Here is a 20,456-nt window from a genome sequence, read left to right on the forward strand (position 1 = left end):
GGAGGCTGAGGTAGGAGGATCACTGTGAGTTCAAAAGCAGCCCGAGACTACATAGTGAATTTCAGGTCAAGGTGGGCTAGAGCAAAACTATACCTCAAAAAAGAAAAAAAAAATATGTTCAAAAGTTAGGAAACATAAAATTGTATTTAATTTCATTTTCCTTCTTTATTCTACTTACATTTTAAAATTTACTAAATGATTGAGGCCTTGATCAATAAATACTGACTATGCGTCAGAACATATTGACAAAACCCAAGTAATTTAGGTGATAATTTATGCCAAATTAAAATGAAAGAACTTTGAAGATTCTTTTTTGTTAGTTAGTTAGTTTTTGTTTTTTTTTCAAGGTAGACTTTGACTCTAATCCAGACTGACCTGGAATTCACTATGTAGTCCCAGGGTGGTCTCGAACTCATAGTGATCCTCCTACCTCTGCCTTCCGAGTGCTGGGATTTAAGGCATGTGCCACCACACCCAGCTTGAGGGTTCATTTTTTTTAAAAACAAACAGTATTTCTCAATCAGTGTTCTAAACATTAGTGCTTTATTAGTTTCATAAAGACATTATTCACCAATTAAACTTGGGAACTGTTTTGTGAGACAGAAGAGCTTCTATACTGTGAAATTTCTGAAAGTCTTTACAAGTTAATGAATATTCTAAATTTTTAGAAAGGTTATATGGTATGTGACCTTTCCCAAAAGCCATACCTCCTCCTCCACCTCTGCCTCCACACCTATTTACACTGTGTTCTCTGGGGCATAGATTAGCATAGCACAGCAGAGTTCTGAGAATGCAGCTCAGCAACTTCCAGCTGTGGTAAGTGCACAGTGTAAGCTCTGTGCCCAGTGCAGCTTCCACATTTTGATGGCTGAATGAATGGCCATAAAATGAACCCGATACATGAGCAGCTTTGTGAAGGCCTACTATCAGACAACTGACGCTTGTTTTCTATCTACTGGACAAAATCAAAACTGGGAAATCTGGGTGTGGTGGTGCACACCTTTAATCCCAGCACTCTGAGGCAAAGGTAGGAAGACGGCTGAGTTTGAGGCTACCCTGAGACTATATAGTGAATTCCAGGTCAGCCTGGGCTGCGAGGCAAACTGTTTTTGTTTTTGTCTTATTTAATAATTTTTTTAAACTTACTTATTGATTTTTAAGTGTACACACATGTGTGTACATGTGTGCATATATGGGCATATATGAGCATACCAGGGTCTCTTGCTCTGCAAATGAATGCCCATCTGACTCTATGTGGGTAGCTGGGGAATAACTGCTGAGCAAACTTCTGGAGCCCTCCCTCCCTCCTTTTTTTTTGGGGTTTTTTTTTTTTTTTTGTTTTTTAGAGGAAGGGTCTCACTCTAGCCCAGGATGGCTTGAAATTTATTCTGTAGCCCAGGCTGGCCTGGAACACACAGCAATCCTTCTGCTTTAGCCTCCAAATGCTGGGATTATAGATATGCATGAACATGCCCACCAAGAAAATCTTGAATAAAGAAATTTGAGGGTGTTTTTTAGTAGTTCAGAACATGATGTCTTTTGGAGAGGTGAGCTAGCACAAGGAGGAACACTCCAGAATGGTAGCAATAATAGTGATCCTGACAAAGTCAGAAGAGTGATGTGTCTAGCAGAGAAGAGGTCAGGTCAGAAAGAAAGAGAAGAATTAGATTCACTAATTAAATTTGTATGGACTATGAGGGGCCTTCAGTATCATACAAAACATTGTATAATCTCTTGGCCTTCAACATTCACTTTAAGATTTGTTTGAAAACTTAACACCTGAGCAGTCTTGAGTGCCAACAAATTTTATTCTTCCGGCCATTTTAGGAAAGTAATTTAGAGACTGCATGTTCCTGTCTATATGGACCGAGAATACCAGATTCCTGTTGCAATTATAAATAAATCACATGGCTTTTAACATGACAGTCTCTCATTATTCATCTATTTATAAATTCATAAATGTAGACTATGGTCACAAGAAATTCATAAACCAAAGGTCATTTTTTGTACAAACATCTATTTTTCTTACCTTCATTAGGTCAAGTAAAACACTATTTAAAATTCCAAGATATCTTCTCTCCAGTGATTGAGGATGGTTAACAGCTGGAAACTGTAAGGTCAACATAATACCACTGTTAGTATTTGGGGAAGGCTATGTGTATGTTATGCTTATAAGCATTAAAGGGTATAGGTGAGCAGAAATTATTACCCTAGTGTCAATCCAATTCAAAGTCACATTTTTATATTAATTTTGATATGGATGTGATATGTATGTATTTTAGATACGAATTAATATGGCAAGATGTTAAATAATGGGAAAGCTTGCAGGTGAAACATGATGCTTAAAATTAGACAGGCAATACTGAAGCCTATAAAATAAACTACATTATAAAAATCTGAACCTGTAGGAAGGTCCCTGATGTCCCCCAAATACAACAGGTTATTGACAAGGCTCTTTGCTGCCCAACAGAACTAAATGGCAAGACCCTACTGTTGAAGATACCACATGTTTGGGCTGCAGGACACTGAGAACTCATGTTAAAGCTGAGCTGAAAGCCTCCCGACTAGCTGTCATGATGCTTGAAGGAGCTATGTAGCCTATTGGGGGAGAAAAACATCAACAACCTTAACCAGCAGTGTACCCTACAAGCTTCACATCTGTCCAGCCAGACCAAATGTGCCAAGTGGTGCTATGTGTGCTGTGTGGAAACCTACTGCTCTCTTACTGGATTTGAGGCATACTCTGTGGGAGTACTAAAACCCTAACCAAAAGCCTATGGCTGGAGAGGTCACAAGCTCTAGGGGGAAAACTACTACTATTGTCTGGTTAAATGGATATAATATGACCACAAAACTGTACTCTAAATACTTACATTTATACCCATATACTAATGATACTCTCACTTCTGATAGAGAAGCGTCTCTTTTCAGATGGAGGTGACCACTGGGGATGACTCATACCCATCAAAGTTCTGAGAATAGACAGTGGAGTGTTCAGCACTAAGTGAAACATCTCCATCATACCCTCCAAAGTTCAGGGTCTTTATTGTGGAAAGAGGTGGTGGAAAGAATGTAAGAGCCAAAGGAAAGCAAGGAGTACTTTGCAAAACTGTCTTCAAGACACAAAGTGGCTATGGTATTCATGACCTCACAGTGGCTAATGCTACCTACAAAAGATTTGCATAATAGGAGGAAAAATGATTACATCAAAATAGAACAGGGACTAATTGGAAAGCAGAGATTCAGTGGAGAAGGGGTAAGGGAAGGGGGACAAAAGAAGGTCATGGGAGAGGATTATAATCATGATATACTGTCTACATGTATGGAGGCTGTCAACAAAATGTTTAAAAAACCCTGGCCCTGCATGTACACTGTTTACGGGGTATTTCATACTTATACAACTCAATTCTAAAATAGTTTAAACAAGAGGACATAACCTGAGAGGCTCTAGAAGTAGAAATAGTGAATTCAGGCCCATGTTTTGTTCTTGCATTTAATGACCTGTTTTCAAGTCCATCCTTTTTCTAAGTCAGAACTAAGGATGAACATAGGAACCTAGTTAATAAATGCCTTTTAAAAAAAGGTATTATTTATTTGTTTGAGAGGAGAGGAGAGAGAGCTCCAGAGCCTCTTTCCACTGTAAATGAACTCCAGACATATGTTTCATTTTCTGTGTCTGGATTCACATGGGTACAGGTGAATCAAACCCGAGCTGGTAAGCTTAGTAAGCAAGAGCCATTAACTGCTGAACCATCTTCCCAGCCCAACAAATGCATTTTTAAATAAATGAAGAGGAATGGTCAAGCTTACTTTGATGTTTATCTTTATCTCTTCCAATTTACATTCTAAGTGGATGTTTTCATCACTGATCAAGATACTGGCAGAGGCCAAAACAAATGTAAGGGCTAATTTGCTTCTAATATATTTCCTTTTAGGAATAGCTCAAAATATTGAAATCATTAAACTTGTTAAATAAGTGGGCAAAGGGAAAAATGTTGTAATAAAATCAAACAAGGCATTAAGGAGAAATTATAAAATCATCCCCACATTATGCTCAGTAGGTCAGGAGACAAGGAATATTGGTAAGACCTAAACCTTACACTTAAAAAAATCTGTTACCTGGTTGAGAAAGCAACTATATATAGCTATATATTCTACTGGAAGCTCAGAGAAAGGAGAAACAAACAAACAAACAAAAAGCCAGCTATAGTAGCACATGTCCATAGTACTACAACTCAGGAGGCTGAGGCAGGAGGATCTTGAATTTGTGGCCAGCCTGGGCTACACAGCAAGAGCCTGTGGCTGTAGAAAAAGAAAACCTGTAGGCATTATTTAAACTCCATTTTGAAAGATAAGAAAAATATGAAGCTAGTGAAAAATAGGACAGCATCATGCAGAAAAAGGAAGATGGAATAACATGAACTTCAAGCCAGACAGAGGCACATTGCAATAACTTAAAACTGATTTCTGAGGAAGTGAAACTATGTGAGGCATTTAGGTATTATCATTATTTTAGAGAAGAGGAAACTGATGATCAGAAAGTTCAAATAACTGGTTCAAAGAAAGTTATAAGCAGTGGAACTACTATTTGCACCCAGGCCTGTGATACAAACCCACACTCGTTCTAAATTGAGTTGCCTCTCCTAAGGGAGATGCATAAGCTTCTTTTGATGTTACACTAGCCCAAAGACAGAGATACATGCTGTCATGATGGAAGACCCTCCACAAGGACATTTTAATTAATACTGTACTTCTGAGGTCTATCTTACTCTATCAGACACCCTCTTTCTTTCCCCAGAAGTGACATTTCACTGATAAGAAAAATTTGAAAGTCAAAAGGTATATATAAATAAAAAAATGATCAGGCAAACATCTATCTTTCAAATATGATTTATATGCTTTTTTTTTTTTTTTTTTTTTGGTTTTTCGAGGTAGGGTCTCCCTCTAGCCCAGGCTGACCTGGAATTCACTATGGAGTCTCAGGGTGGCCTAGAACTCACGGCAATCCTCCTACCTCTGCCTCCCGAGTGCTGGGATTAAAGGCGTGCGTGATTTATCTGCTTTTTAATGAAATCTGATCTCTTAACATGAGATCATTCAACAAATAGCCAAAAAAGAAGCATAGAATTATAATCTCTATCCTAATCAATAGTTTGTTTCATTTATTAATCATTTGGCCAATACAACACACAAGGAGAGCACTCCTCAATGAACACTGACGATATATCAAGCAGTGTAGTGCTGAGGATGGAACTCGGGGCTTTAAATAGGCCTAGCAAGTCTCACCCTCTGAGCAACATACACCTCTTGGGAAATTGTACATAGATCATTTTATTTGTCCATGGTTCTCAGCAAATACATTTCATGGGCCCTGTGTGTTTAAGCTGTCTGTCACAGACATTTAAAAAAATATCATAAAGGAAAACTTTCCCCTCAAAAGATGCTGTTAACCACCTTTAGTGGACTAAGCGAATTTAGTTGAGATACCAAAACACTTCAGACTAAAATGCAAACATATTAAGATCTATAAAACTCAAAGCGCCATGGAAGCAGCAACATTCCTTGAGCATATTTACAAGCACTGCTGTCATAGGCTGTCCAGCATTTTATAGACAATATTGTTTAGTGAGAGGGCCTATGAGCAAATATTATCACAGAAAAAGGAGAAAAAGATGGTTTGGGGGCTGGAGGGATGGCTTGGCAGTTACAGCATTTGCCTGCAAAGACTAAGGACACAGGTTCGATTCCTCAGCACACACATAGCCAGATGCACAAGGTGGTACATACATCTGGAGTTCCTTTGCAGTGGGCCTAGAGGCCCTGGTGTGCCCACTCATTTTTTTTCTCTCTCTGTCTCAAATACATAAATACAAAATTTTCCTTAAAATTTAAGATGATTTTTGTAGGGTTTCTACTAAGTTAAATGCTATTCATTCAGTCTTCAATATCCGCCTCAAATTTCAAATCCTTCATAAATCCTAATGAATCCCCAACTATGATTTTTCTAATTTTCTAGAATGTATGACATTTTCATGCTCAAAACCACAATGCAACATTCTAGAAAATGGTACATGAAGTAGAGTGAGTGTCAAACTAAACTGCTAAACCACACATGCTATTTTGTAATCTAATCAATGGCAATAATTAGGCTAATAAAAACAAAACTAAATCAAGAAGAACTTGTCTGAGGTAACTCACAAACTAGGAAAAAAAGAAAGAAAGCAGTAAGATGAAAGAGAAGCTACATGTGTCCCTGTTTATTTCTTTAAAGTCCACTGAGCCAGCAGGAGCTGGGGCTTTGTGCCATCACATGTACGCACTGGTGTTCTCCAGAGGAAAATTAACTGAGGTCCAGAAAGGTATTTTGTATTATATTCTCAGTAACACAAGTTCTGTGTACGTTTTGTATAAAGAAGTAGCCCAAGACACTGATCTGAAAAGATCTGCTACTTCACTGTCAATGGACAATAAGTATTTGCTGGGAGAGAACCACTCAGTCTGCAGAATACAAGTATATTCACGGTCAACTTCAAACCAATATGAATGCATTTGCCTAAATGAAAACAGTAGCTATTCATACATTCTGGAGGTATTTAACATTTTGAATTAAGACACTGTAGCATATATACATATATGCTACACACAAATACATATAAATATACATATACATATATGCACACATACATACACACACACACACATACGTACATACATATATATATATATGACTCAGAAATAACTTATAGAGGCGATTAAAAACATTGTAATGGGAAAGGGAATCATATTCAAGGCACAGTCTGATTCTATTTTGGCTGTTAGGAAAACCACTTACCCGGAGCCCATGGAAGCGAGGATTACTGTAGAAGAGCTTCATCTGCTCAGATGGAAGTGGACCTAGCACCTTCTGAATAGTAAAAAGTTGGTCAATTTCACTTTCTCCAGGAAATAAAGGCTGTCCATCACTAAGCTCCCCAAGAATACAGCCCACTGACCACATGTCTACAGACTTCCCATAGGGAGCTCTGAAAAGCAAAAGGAGAGATTATCTTTGCAACTAAAGAAACAAAATGCCTAACAATTTCCAAATCATTTTGGATTTATGATTTAAAGCACACATATACTTTAGAAATTAAAAGAGACACTATAAAAAGTGAGATACACTCATCAACCTACAGTGATTACCAATACCCCCACTGAGAAGGGCTTTTGGTGGAATAGGGGTGGGGACAGGGGCCAAAAGAGGATAAACTGATGGGAGTACAACCAATTTGCAGCAGGATCATATATTAAAGTCCCTAATAAAATATTTTTAAAAGATTAAAAAAGAAAAAAGTGAACCAAGAAATAAGAAATTACCATTATCCACATAAAAATTCAGAACACAAATGAATATTCCACACTAATAAAAATGCCAGTTCAATAGCAATTTAGTTAGTACATACTAATTTGATATTTGGGTATATGTTAAACATATAACCCTAATGTAATGTACACACACACATATATTTTAAGCGCTCTAGAAGTCAAAACGTTTTTATCCTTTTAGTTTAATCTAATAAAATGTACTATTGATTCATGTGTCTTAAACAAATGCTGAATATAATTTAACCTTTGATTACTTAGCATCACAATTTCTAATAGCTAAGACTATTTACTTGAATACAATTACAGTTTACATATATTAGGCTTTCTGTTAGCTGCTTCTCTCAATGTTTGTGTTCAGTGTACATAGGAGTGTGTAATTCTCTTCTAGGGTCTGAGTTTCCCATAGGGCTTAAAGAAAAGAGTTTGTTACAAATAGATATCATAAATGAAAATCTAGGGACCCCCAAATGGCTTTATACTCTGGTATCTAAATCCTAAGATAAAATTAGTTATGACACATTATACAAGAAGCCATATATCATTTCTGGTTTCAAACATAAATAATGTTTGAAAAGAAAAAAAAATTAAATCAATAAAGAAAAAAGCCAAAATTAAATAAATAACTGCGAGAGAATATGAAATAATAACTATTTGTGGCAGTGCACATCTTTTAGCCTAGCACTTAGGAGGCTGAGGAAGGAAGAATGTTATGAGTTCAAGGTCAGCCTGGGCTATAGAATTAGTTTCAGATCAGCCTGAGCTAGAGTGAGACCTTGCTTCAAAAAAACAAAGCAAAACAAAACAAAAAGAATATGAGATGAAATTCAAGAGGGCCACAACGACATAATACAATACTTTTAAACTAAAGCACTGTTAACATATATAGTATGTTTCTAGGTTAATAATTCACTGTAACAATTCAGTATTACATTTATCTCATTTTATTCCCACAAGAAACTACAGACATATTATGAACTTTCATTTAGACCTTCCTTTTCATATGTTTGAGATAAAGAAAACATCCTATGGTGCCAAATGGAGAAACTCATGAAAAACCTCAGTAATGACAAGTTATTTTAATCCTGTCATCTGATGTAATTCATTCAGCTGACACTTCATTGGCTATCAAGGACAACATACTGGGAATGTAAAAACATGCAGACTTGATGTAAAACCAAGTAGACTTGATGTAAAACTAAATATTAACGGATTTCAATGGAATTATTAAACGTAAACTACTACATGCCAACCACTTCATTAGCAAATTTCAAGTTAGTTCTAATTAGCTGCACTACCCTCATCTACTTTTGGCAGCTACCACCCATATCTAAATGGAACTTCAGTTTTCTGATGGGTCTTATTAGTCAGCAAGTTCTCTCTGAGGATTCATAATAAAGCTATCTTCAGAATACACTCCATGGGACCATTTTTTAGACAAAATTGCATTATACAGAGTCCTCCTTCTACCATATTTGAGTCCTTAGATGGCATTCTAAGAATGAGCTACTTCATATTCATTTTGTCACTGGAAAATAGTTGTAAAGTCCAATTCAAATCCCCTCAAAAGAATATGGACAATACATCCCAATGAGTCCAAAAAGATACCCAGGAGAAACAAGATAGATAAAAAGGAAAGCAATCCTAAATCCAAGATAAAAATTAGCATAAAAAAAGCTAATGCTACTGAGATAATAGAGTGACTAGCTATGATTTGCTTTGTAGGATAAATCAAGCTTTTGAATAAAAAAGTAAATATTTCAAAAACTGATAGCAGTAATTTTTATTGGCTCTAGGTCAGCAACAAATCAAGAGTTATCATCAGATAATTGGCAGACACTAGGAAACAAATAGTTAATATACAGCAAACCCATGGTGAGTAGAATAACAAAGTCATCATGCTATTCAGAAGAAATATAGAAATTTATGTTGCTATTATATAAAAAAGTATCTTTAGGAATTAAATTTCTCATATCCCTCAGACATATGTCATGAAAGAAGTGTGATGAAACCTACAATTTGTGTACTTGTTATCATTATGAATGTAGGTAATTGTGTTAAAGGATGCTTAGTTTCTCCATTCTTGGCTGGTCCCAAAAAAGGAAATAAAGTCTATGGGAAACGAGAAACAACTAAAAATAGGATAGGCAGAGAATTATTAATGAAACCGTGTGATAGAGATGAGGGTCACAGGCTCCTTCTTAGATTCAAGTTAAAATGCATTAAAGAAAGAAAAGAAGCCGGGCGTGGTGGTATATGCCTTTAATCCCAGCACTCGGGGGCCACCCTGAGAGACTACATAATGAATTCCCGGTCAGTCTGGGCTAGAGTGAGACCCTACCTCAAAAAAAAAAAAAAAAGAAGAAAGAAAGAAAGAAAGAGAGAGAGAGAGAGAGAGAGAGAGAGAGAGAGAGAGAGAGAGAGAGAAAGAAAGAAAGAAAGAAAGAAAGAAAGAAAGAAAGAAAGAAAGAAAGAAAGAAAGAAAGAAAAGCAAAGAAACTCATCAGAAGACTCTCTTTTCTGGTGTTAACAGATAGAAGAGCATTGAAAGTAGAAAGGTGAGTACAAAGTAAATAGATGGGCAAGTGCTGCTGACAAAAATCATCAATGCAGTGCTAGTTTGAATAGCCATTTACCATCAAAGAGAATTTACACCATTCCAAAGAAAATTGGCAATTTTCAGGATTTACTATGTATCTAGTAAAGTGGGTGAATGTAAAAAATACTTGGTATTTGTCAAATGGATTAACAGATAAGCCAAAATATCAAACTGTATATATTTGCCTTTTTGGGAGGGAATGTATATGTTTGCATGCATGTGTGGAGACCAGAGGTCAGCATTGTCTATCTTCCTCCATCACTCTTCACCTTATTTTTGACACCAGGTCTCTCAATGAACCTAAAGCTCACCAATTTGGCTAGATTAGGAGCTAGCAAACCCTAGGGATCTACATGCTTCCACCTCTCCAGTGTTGGTATTACAGGTGCATGAACCATGACACCCAGCATTTTTACATAAGTGCTGAGGATCAAACTCATGTCCCATGTTTTCACAGCAAGTACTTTGCCTACCCAAGCCATCTTCCTAGCTGATAGTCATATTCTTAATATGAAAGATTTTTTTTTGAGGTAGGGTCTCACTCTGGTCCAGGCTGAACTGGAATTCACTCTGTCGTCTCAGGATGGCCTTGAACTCATGGCGATCCTCCTACCTCTGCCTCCCAAGTGCTGGGATTAAAGGCGTGAGCCACCACTCCCAGCTATATGAAAGATTTTTAACTAAGGGGTTGTAATAATTTATCCATGTCTGCATGCATATCCCATTTTAATGTTGTTCTGTTATTTCTCCCATCAAGAGACAGGTTTGGTTTCTTCATACCTTGAAATCACGGCTTGACCATGAGACATGCTTTAGTCAGTGAGGCAAAAGCTATGCAAACAGAGGCTTGGAAAGTACTTTTGTTTTAAGGCTGAAATTCCTGATGTACAGAATTCTTCTACTGGATTTAGAAATCTGGGCTATCCTACTGAAAGATTTGTCTGTTTCAACTGAGACACCCCACACCAACAAGCTCCCAGATGATCTGCCAGCTATCTCCAGTTACCACCAGAGTGATTCTAAGAGAAGACATTCAGTTGCACCCAAATTACTGATACCCAGAATTGTGAGTAAATAAAATAATGCTTATTTCATATTATTAAATTCTTTAGATGATTTGTTACACTGAATATGAAATTGACAGATTTAATTAATTTTCCATAGGTGATGCCAGAGCCAGTGATAAATAACCGAAAGACATGTATAAGTCATTCTGTTCTGGAAAGGTAACTCACCCAAGCAAGAGTTCTGGGGATCGATACCATCTGGTGGCCACATACTCAGTGTAATTAGCATTATTGCCCTCTGAGAGATTCCGAGCAAAACCTAAAAGAATAATAATTTCATGCTGGCAAAATACTTCAGCACTAGGTTTATTTTAAAAGAACATAAACACCATGACTGATATTGAATGGACTGTTTACTGACTTATTTTTAAAACTTAGAAGCGTTCATGTCAAATAAAGTACACAATGAATTTACTACATACTCAGTCTCAAAATGTCTTCAAAATCACTCCATGCTTTTGTAAAAATTCAGAACATATTTTTAACTTGGCTCTTCTGAAAACGCAAATTTTAGAAAGAAAATTAAATCTCCCCCTAGGACCAGAACTAAAAGTCATATCATTTGTATATTTGTTGTTGAGCAGTTCCAGCCATTATACAAATAACTAGTAGCTGGCACTAATGGAAACAATGCAGACTGGAACTCACTGTTATCTCTTAATGTCCACAATCAAGTTAAGGTATCTTAATTACTATACAGACTCTTGTATTATTGCTATTATTATTATTATTATTATTATTACTATTATTATTTTGAGAGACAGAGAGAGGAAAGAATGGCACCTCAGGGCCTCAGCCACTGCAATCAAACTCCAGACGCTTGCACCACCTGGTGGGCATGTGCAACCTTGCACTTGTTTCACCTTTGTACACCTGGCTAAGGTGGGACCTGGAGAATAGAACATGGGTCCTTAGGCTTTGCAGGCAAGTCCCTTAACTGATAAGCCTCCTCTCCAGCCCTTGTATTATTTTTCTCCCTTATCCTTTCAAGAAGTTTAGGATCACAAAAGGAGATAGTAGAATAAATTACCTATCTAACTCTCCAAATGCAATATATGATCAACATCAAACTTACAAAGAACTAAAACATTAAAATTGGAGTAAAATTTAAGCAGTACATCGATATTACATGAAACATAGTGCTTCTTAAAGTGAAACAATAAAAAATCAAAACCACCACATTAAAAATAAATCCTCTAAACTTCAACTAATCAATACCTCTTTGTGAGAAATACTTTGAAGAGTGGGGTTCTTCCAGTCAGAGAAAGCACATGGGGTGCTGCTAGAGGAACTTCCTGACCATTTTAAATAGTTTTTTCTTTAAGAAATAATGCTTGACCAGGAGTGTTCTTTTCCTATTTTAAACCATTCTATAGGCATTTCATTTTTTGTATTTATAACTGCTTTGTAAATTTCAGTCCCCTTGGTACTTAAGCAGATAAAATCAAGGAGCCATAGTACATGGAGATCTGAGGTAAACCAAGTCTACTAAGACTTTAGGAGGTAAACACAATTAAGGATATGGATTTGGGAGTAGACCTGGCTCTTGAAAATCAGAATGCTATGAAAATGCTAAAACTGACAAGATAAAGATCTTTCATATACAACAGTTAATACTTCCTTTCCATTTAGGATAAAGCAAGACTTTTCTTTACATTATACCTTACTATAAACTGTGAAGAAAATGAAAAAAAATGTTTTTCTTGGACAAGCAGATTCACAACAACTTGTGAAAATACTGAGTTAAACAGTTTTACATACTTCCAGTTGCTACACTGGGCAAAATGGGCCATTCTACAAAGTGGTATCTTATAGTAATCTATTCCTCACTTATGCACATATCACATACACCAATTTAAACTAAAATCTAACTTCAAATAGTATTTATTTATTTAGTGTGTGTGTGTATTTGGGTACAACACATGTAGAAATCAGAGACAGCTTTTGGGTTGGTCCTTGCCTTCTATCTCATTTGAGGTAAGGTCTCTCATTGTTCTGAAGTTCTAGGAAAGTTTCCTATCTCTGCCTCCCTTCTCACCATAGGTATACTGGGATTACAGAAGCCTGACACAGCTTCCAGTTTATACATAGGATTTGGGGATCTGGACTCAGGTACTCAAGAGTTGTATACCAAGCACTTATGAACTGAGTTATCTGCCCAGCCCCCTAATCTAACTTTGTTTATCACAAAGAGATGTATGTGAGCTGAACATGGTAGCTCATGTCTGTAATCTAAGCACTTAGGTGGCTGAAGCAGAAGGATTGTGTGTTTGAGGGCAGCTTGGGATATAGAGTATGGTAGTTTGAATGTATGGCTCCATAGACTCAGATGTTTTTAGCATTGAGGGTGTGACTTGAGTCTCCAACAGCTTGGCTGGAGGAAGTGTCACTAGGGGGTGGATTTTGGAGTTCAGCCATAAGGTGTGTTTGGGGGTGGATCTTGAGTCTTGCTCTAAGGTGGGAAAACAGCAGTTAGAGCTCTAGAAGTTTGGTGGTGCTGGCTATTTGTGGTTTCTCTCTGCTTGGCTCTATGGAAATGAGCCTGCTTCTTCCTCCATTGATGATGTTTCCCTGTAATTTGTATGCCTGAGATAAACCCTTTCCTCCTATAAATTGCTTTTGGTCAGGTGTTTGTCCCAATAACATGAAACTGACTGCAATATAGAATGAGACTGTCTCATAGACACCTCTCCCCTTCTACAAAAAAGACACAGATGTAATGAATATATAGAAGTTTATATTCTACTTGTGATTACATTTGAATATTGAAAATAATCTTTAAAAATTAAGTTATTTTTTTAGAATACATATAAGACAAAACTATAATTTTAAAGTGACCTATAACCTGAACATTCTAACTTAGGGTTTTAAATTTTTCTATATTATTTTTAAAACTTAATAGTATTTTATACAGAATTACCTGTATGGGAGACAATATGCTATTTTTACTAGTGGTATAATAAAAATTTTTCCCTATATATTCAATCAAAACCTAGAATACTAGACAACAATTCCCAACTTCATATATAAACATTTAATCAGATAAATGGAACTATTCTAAAATGGCTTAACCTTACAGATATGTAACTATTATATATAATACATATTTGTGAATGGGCATATATTTACTGGATATAAGTAAATGCAGAATAATTTCTATCAACATTCAAATATTTTATTCTACTCAAACCAGGAAATCTATATTGACAGTTCGAGAACTTTTATTCTGGGAACACTAGGCATTAGGCTTATTCATATAGCCAAATGAAAGTATTTGCTTTGAGTTAATTCCCAATAAAATACGATATGCTGAATTTTAAAAGTAAATGGCTTACTACATAGCCTATGCTGAATTTTAAAAGTAAATGACTTACTACATAGCCTATACATAGCAGAACTCTTCCAGTAATCACTTTCCAACAGAAGACTCCAATGAATGTTTATCTCCTTCTTTAAGTCAAATGATATGCTTTTAAAAGCTATGCATGGGTTGATTTTACCAGTACTAGGACTCAGTTAAAATTCATTCTCATTCTCTCATATTCACATTTTCTCTCTCTCCTTCTCTCCCCTTCTTTCTTGTTATTGTGCATGCATGGGGGCCAGAGAACAACCTCAGGTGTTGTTCTTCTCAGGGACTGTCTGCCTTTTTTGACAGAAGGTCTCTCACTGACTTGAACCCATCAATTACACTAGGTTGGCTAACCAGTGAAGCCCAGGTATCCTCCTGTATCTGCCTCTGCAGTGCTGGTAGGACAGGAACACACCATCACATTCAATTTTTACATAACTTTAGGGTTCAAGCTCAGATCCTCATGCTTGCAAAGCAAGTACTTGAACAGCTGAACTAACTTACCAAAGTCACAGAGTTTTAGGACATCATTGTGGCTGATTAAGAGATTTTCAGGCTTTATATCTGGAATATCAAGATTAAAAAGTAACAGTTAGTAAAAATGTTCTATGTTCTACTCATTGACAGAGCACTGTAATGACATCTAATTAAAAATAAGGATAATTTGAAAAGAAAACTCCAGTGAGGGGTTGGGGAGGTGTTTCAGTGTTTAAAGGCATTTGTTTGCAAAGCCTACCAGTCTGGGTTTAATTCCCCAGCACCTATATAAAGACAGATGCAAGAAAAAAATGGTGCAAACATATGGCATTCATTTGTAGTTGTCAGTGACCCTGGTGTGCCTGTACACACACATATGCAAGTAAATAAAAAAGAAAGCTGCACTGAAAAGCAGAGTAATACATTTTATACTGATACATAAATGTTTCAATTAATCTCTTTTTGAGAAAAATGTAGACCAAAATTATATATTTTTTCCTTCCCCATTCTTTCTTCCCTCCCCCCTAAGTATTGAACCTAGAGACTAAAGCATGCTGGACAAAACCCTCTCACTGCAAAAAGAATTTTAAAACGACCAAATTTAGGCCAACACATACCTATTTTTGCTTCATATAATAAATGTCACAAATTTTTGGGGTGAGAACATAAAATTTTGTTACCCACAAGATATCTTTAAAAATACACATGGTTGGGCTGGAGAGATGGCGTAGCAGTTAAGCGCTTGCCTGTGAAGCCTAAGGACCCTGGTTCGAGGCTCGGTTCCCCAGGTCCCACGTTAGCCAGATGCACAAGGGGGCGCACGCGTCTGGAGTTCGTTTGCAGAGGCTGGAAGCCCTGGTGTGCCCATTCTCTCTCTCTCCCTCTATCTGCCTTTCTCTCTGTGTCTGTCGCTCTCAAATAAATAAATAAAAATTAAAAAAAATACACATGGTAATAGGTTAACAGCATTATATTAACTGGAAGAAAAATATAATATAAGAAAAGTTTTTGAATAAATTCTGTATTCCTTTTTGTTTTCTTTTTGGTTTTTCAAGGTAGGGTCTTGCTTTGGCCTAGGATAACCTGGAATTTACTGTCTAGTCTCAGAGTAGCCTCAACTCATGTTGATCCTCCTTACCTCTCTCTCCCAAGTGTGGGATTAAAGGCATGTGCTACCATGCCCAGCCAAACCTCTATCTTTTTTTGTGTGGTCTTTTACTATCAATATTTAATGCTATAGCTACATTAGTGAGTCAACTTAAGGTTTCCAATTTTTCCCTATTGCAGAAGACTTCACATGCTTGGGCTGTAGGTCACTGAGAAATCAAGCTGGAGCTGAGCTAAAAACCTCTTCCCTGTGGACCAGCTGCCAAAATTCTAGAAACAGACATGTAACATGAAATCTTTAGGGAGAAAGAAGTCACCAATGGTGTTAACCAGCAGTGGACCTTGCAAGCCTTATGGCTGGTCATCCAGGCCAAATGTGCCAACTGGTGCAATAGTGGCATTTCTGATATGGGGGAAACTAATTGCTCTATGATTGTACTGGAGGCTATCTCCAAGAAAGGAAATTCATGCCTAGTACTGAAAACCTAGTTAGAAGCCTATGGCTGTGGAGGGCAAAAGCCCTAGGGGAGCAACAACTACTATTGTCTTGCTAAATGTATATATTATGCCCACAAAAATACTCTCTAAATACTTATGTTTGTACCAATATATTAATTCTATTCTCACTTCTGGTTAGAGAAGCCTCTCTTTTCAGATGGTGGTGACTACTGGGGTGATTCAAAACACACCATAGTGCTGAGAATAAGTGACAGTGGGGTGCTCAGCACTGAGACATCTCTATTAGACCCTCTAAGGCTCAGGATCTATTGTTGAAGAGGTGGTAGAAAGAATGTAAGAGCCAAAGGAAGGGTAGGACTGCTTGCAATGCAATCTTCCAGACACAAAATTGGCCTTGATATTCATGGCCTCACAGTGCCTGACATAACCTATGCTAGACCTTCATAATAGGAGGGGTAAAGTGACCTCAAAATAGAAGAGAGCCAAATTGGAAAAAAGGGATTTAATGGAGGGTGGATTTGGGAGAGGGAAATGGGGAGTAGTGGTAGGGAAATATGGTTTATTGTCTATAATTATGCAATTTGTCAAAAAAGCTTTAAAATATTTCTAATTATTTTCCATAGATCATTTTAAGATGTGATAGGAGTTGAGCAGAAATTTATAGAACATGAAGTTGCATTCTTCCACAGGTAGGCATTTCACAATTTTCCTTATCTAGCATTTATTTTTTAGGGGCTATGTATGTGTGTGTGTATTCTGAATTTTATTTATTTATTTGAGAGCGCCAGACAGAGAGAGAAAGAGGCAGAAAAAGAGACAGGAGAGTGGGCGCACCAGGGCCTCCAGCCACTGCAAACGAACTCCAGACGTGTGCGCCCCCTTGTGCATCTGGCTAACGTGGATCCTGGGGAATCCAGCCTTGAACCAGGGTCCTTAGGCTTCACAGGCAAGCGCTTAACCGCTAAGCCATCTCTCCAGCTGTGTTTGTATATTTTGAGACAGTCGTATGTAACCCATGATGGCCTCAAACTCACTATGTAGCCAAAAATGACCTTGAATTCCTGATCTTCCTATATTTACCTCCCATGCACTAGGACTACAGACTTTTTTTTTTTTTTTTGAATAGGGTTTCATTCTAGCCCAGGCTGACCTGGAATTCACTATGTAATCTCAGAGTGGCCTTGGACTCATGGTCATCCTCCTACCTCTGCCTCTCAAGTACTGGGATTAAAGGAAAGCACCACTACACCCAGTAAGACTATTTTTTTTTAAAGATTTTTATTTATTTTTATTTGAGAGTGACAGAGAGAGAAAGAGGCAGCTAGAGAGTGAGAGAGAGAATGGGCGCGCCAGGGCTTCCAGCCACTGCAAACGAACTCCAGACGCGTGTGCCCCCTTGTGCATCTGGCTAACGTGGGTCCTGGGGAATCGAGCCTCGAACCGGGGTCCTTAGGCTTCACAGGCAAGCGCTTAACTGCTACGCCATCTCTCCAGCCCTAGTAAGACTATTTTTAAAATGATGTTCTTGCACATTTGTACAGGTAAATTAAAATGTAGCATTCATTATCTGATAATTCAAAGACAAGTAGGTATTATAGTATTTTCTGAGACAATATCTTTTAGCTTTATTATTATGTCAATTTATGTCCCTCTCCTAGAAGGGAGAGTATAAAGAAAAGAAAAATGGCATAAAGATGGTACTAAGAAAGTCATTTTCCTTTTATTGACATAAACCACAAATTTAGTGGCAACTAAAAGACAAAGCAGTGCTGGAGAGATGGCTTAACAGTGAAGGTGATTTCCTGCAAAGCCTATGGACTCATGTTCGACTCTCCAGGTCCCATGTAAGCACAGTGACACAAGCATGCAAGGTCGCATATGTGCACAAGGGGTCACATGGTCTCTGGAGTTCGACATCAGTGGTTAGAGGTCCTGGTGTGCCAATTCCCCCTCCCCCTCTCACTCTCTTACTCTCGCATTTATAAAAAATATGCAGTCTGTCAGGCTTGCCTCAAACAAACAAACAAACAAACAAACAAAAAAGAAACAAGTAAGACAGTTTGTAGCCTTTATGCAAGGCTGCTCATGCATTCAACTTATAGGCAAGGGATATTTTTCACTAGCAGGTTAATGGAAAGACATACTGGAGATGACTGATCTGAGATAGGATGAAAGGGACATTCCAATGGGGGTCAGTGACTTAGGGACTATTTGTAAAGTCAGATTCTGAGTTGGTTCACATTACCTGGTTTACGTGCAGGATGCAAAGGCTATGAAAACTTCTCTTTTGCCACCCCTCACCCCAGATAGGCTTCAAAATTTGTAGCTGTTGAATTATTTTACATCATTAGTTATTTTATAGTTCATAGTATGTTCGGTTTTATAAACAGATATCATCACAATACCCAAATAAATCTTTGGTCTGTCCTTTTTTTTGGGTGCAAAAGAAGAAATGAAGGACAAATGACTTCTCACATCTTGTATGTTCAAAGTATATCTAACAAGTGAACACTTTACAACAATAAATATTTTAACTTCTTTTGATATTTTCCATTGCAAAAATGTCATACTCACCTCTGTGGACTATATCGTTCTTATGGCACCAATGAATAGCTTTGATTAGTTGATAGATATAACTTTTCACTTTTTCCGGTGGAACTCCATTTGGCATTTCTTCCAGCAATTCAAGCATATTCTAAAAATTGAATACAGAGTTTTTCATCTCCAAATGTAGGCAGGTTCATCAACTGCATATTAATAATTTTACAAAGTAGCTCAAGTCATGATTTATCCAATATATACTATGTATTGTTTTTGGGTTCTGTATTTTACCTACAACCAAGTTTATGATGAATGTGAATGCTATATTAAGTCAAGACTTTATTTATGAGTTCATTTTTATTACTTCTGTTGCTGCCCCAAATAATAACTGTGTATACTTTTCACTCCCTCTAAAGATTTTCAAGCATCATTTTAGAATGATTTGAAGGGAAAGCAACATATTGTGGGGATATGACACGATACTATATGAGGAGAGCAGTCATTTACCACAGTAGGCTGTGTATCTTTAATAAAATCTTGTAAAACGTAGAGTCTTAGGTGCTAAGAAGATTGCTCAGTGGTTGAATGTGCTTGTTTGCAAAGCCTAGTGGCTTGGGTTCAGTTCTCAAGCCACTCACATCATCTAGATGCAGAAAGTACTGTAAGTATCTTAGGTTCTTTTATAGTAAGTAACAAGAGGCCCTGGTGCACATGCAAACACAAACAAACAAATAAATAAAATTTTAATTTGCTTTAAAATATTTCTGGTAGAAATCTGGATAATATTCTCAAAAAGAAAAAAAAATCAAAGAAAAGATTCCTTAAGATTAGAAATGATCAATGCATTTCGTACAAAAGTTAAAATAGGCTAGAAAATGTTGTTGAAATAACATATAGGTCCCAAACAGTCAAATATCTAAAATTCTCAATTTGGAGTCAAAGACCCCTGCAAATTTCATGAAAAATTGTTTAGCAAGCTTGATATGATGGTGCATACTTGTTACTCCAGCACTCAGGAGGTGCTACATAGTGAGATCCTTTCTAGAAAACAAAAACAAACAAACAAATACAAGACTGAATCAAAACTCAATTTAGCCAGGCACCACTAGATTTCTAGGTTAACCTAATATTTGTCTCCTCTGCAAGTCACAGTGAGTAAGGCTCAGAGCACAATCTTAATCACTGTTTATAGGTAGTCACATAGGACAGCAGTTATCAAAGTATGACCTGGGGATCTACAGAGGGCCCACAACACTCAAATGCCTACTCTTTTTACTGTTGTCTTTTATATTGATGGTACACAGCAACAATGGGTAAACCTCTGACACATTAATATGCATCAAAGCAATGGAATTTTCAATTGAACTGACTCTTGCCATTCCCTTACAAAAAGAAAACAGCAGTTTCAGTTAAGGATGTCCTTAAGGAAATGCAAAAAAAAAAAAAAAACTTTAATTAGATTTGGATTCTTCACTACTCTTTTTTTGTTTTG

At 37.0% G+C, this 20,456-nt stretch overlaps 1 protein-coding gene across 3 annotated transcripts in view; it reads right to left on the reverse strand.

The window, feature by feature from the left end:
* Nucleotides 1-20,456, reverse strand: part of Cdkl5 (cyclin dependent kinase like 5) — a 233,979-nt gene that overhangs the window by 35,967 nt on the left and 177,556 nt on the right. For all 3 annotated transcript variants that reach the window (XM_045140408.1, XM_045140406.1, XM_045140407.1), the window contains 5 exons: nucleotides 18,998-19,118; nucleotides 14,885-14,944; nucleotides 11,197-11,287; nucleotides 6,833-7,022; nucleotides 2,030-2,110 (listed from right to left, as the gene is read on the reverse strand). In XM_045140408.1, coding sequence (XP_044996343.1) covers nucleotides 2,030-2,110; nucleotides 6,833-7,022; nucleotides 11,197-11,287; nucleotides 14,885-14,944; nucleotides 18,998-19,118 — 543 coding nt within the window. The remainder of the gene's footprint in view (nucleotides 1-2,029; nucleotides 2,111-6,832; nucleotides 7,023-11,196; nucleotides 11,288-14,884; nucleotides 14,945-18,997; nucleotides 19,119-20,456) is intronic.

The sequence above is a fragment of the Jaculus jaculus genome, chromosome X (assembly GCF_020740685.1).
Source record: "Jaculus jaculus isolate mJacJac1 chromosome X, mJacJac1.mat.Y.cur, whole genome shotgun sequence".
Taxonomy (NCBI): Eukaryota; Metazoa; Chordata; class Mammalia; order Rodentia; family Dipodidae; genus Jaculus; species Jaculus jaculus.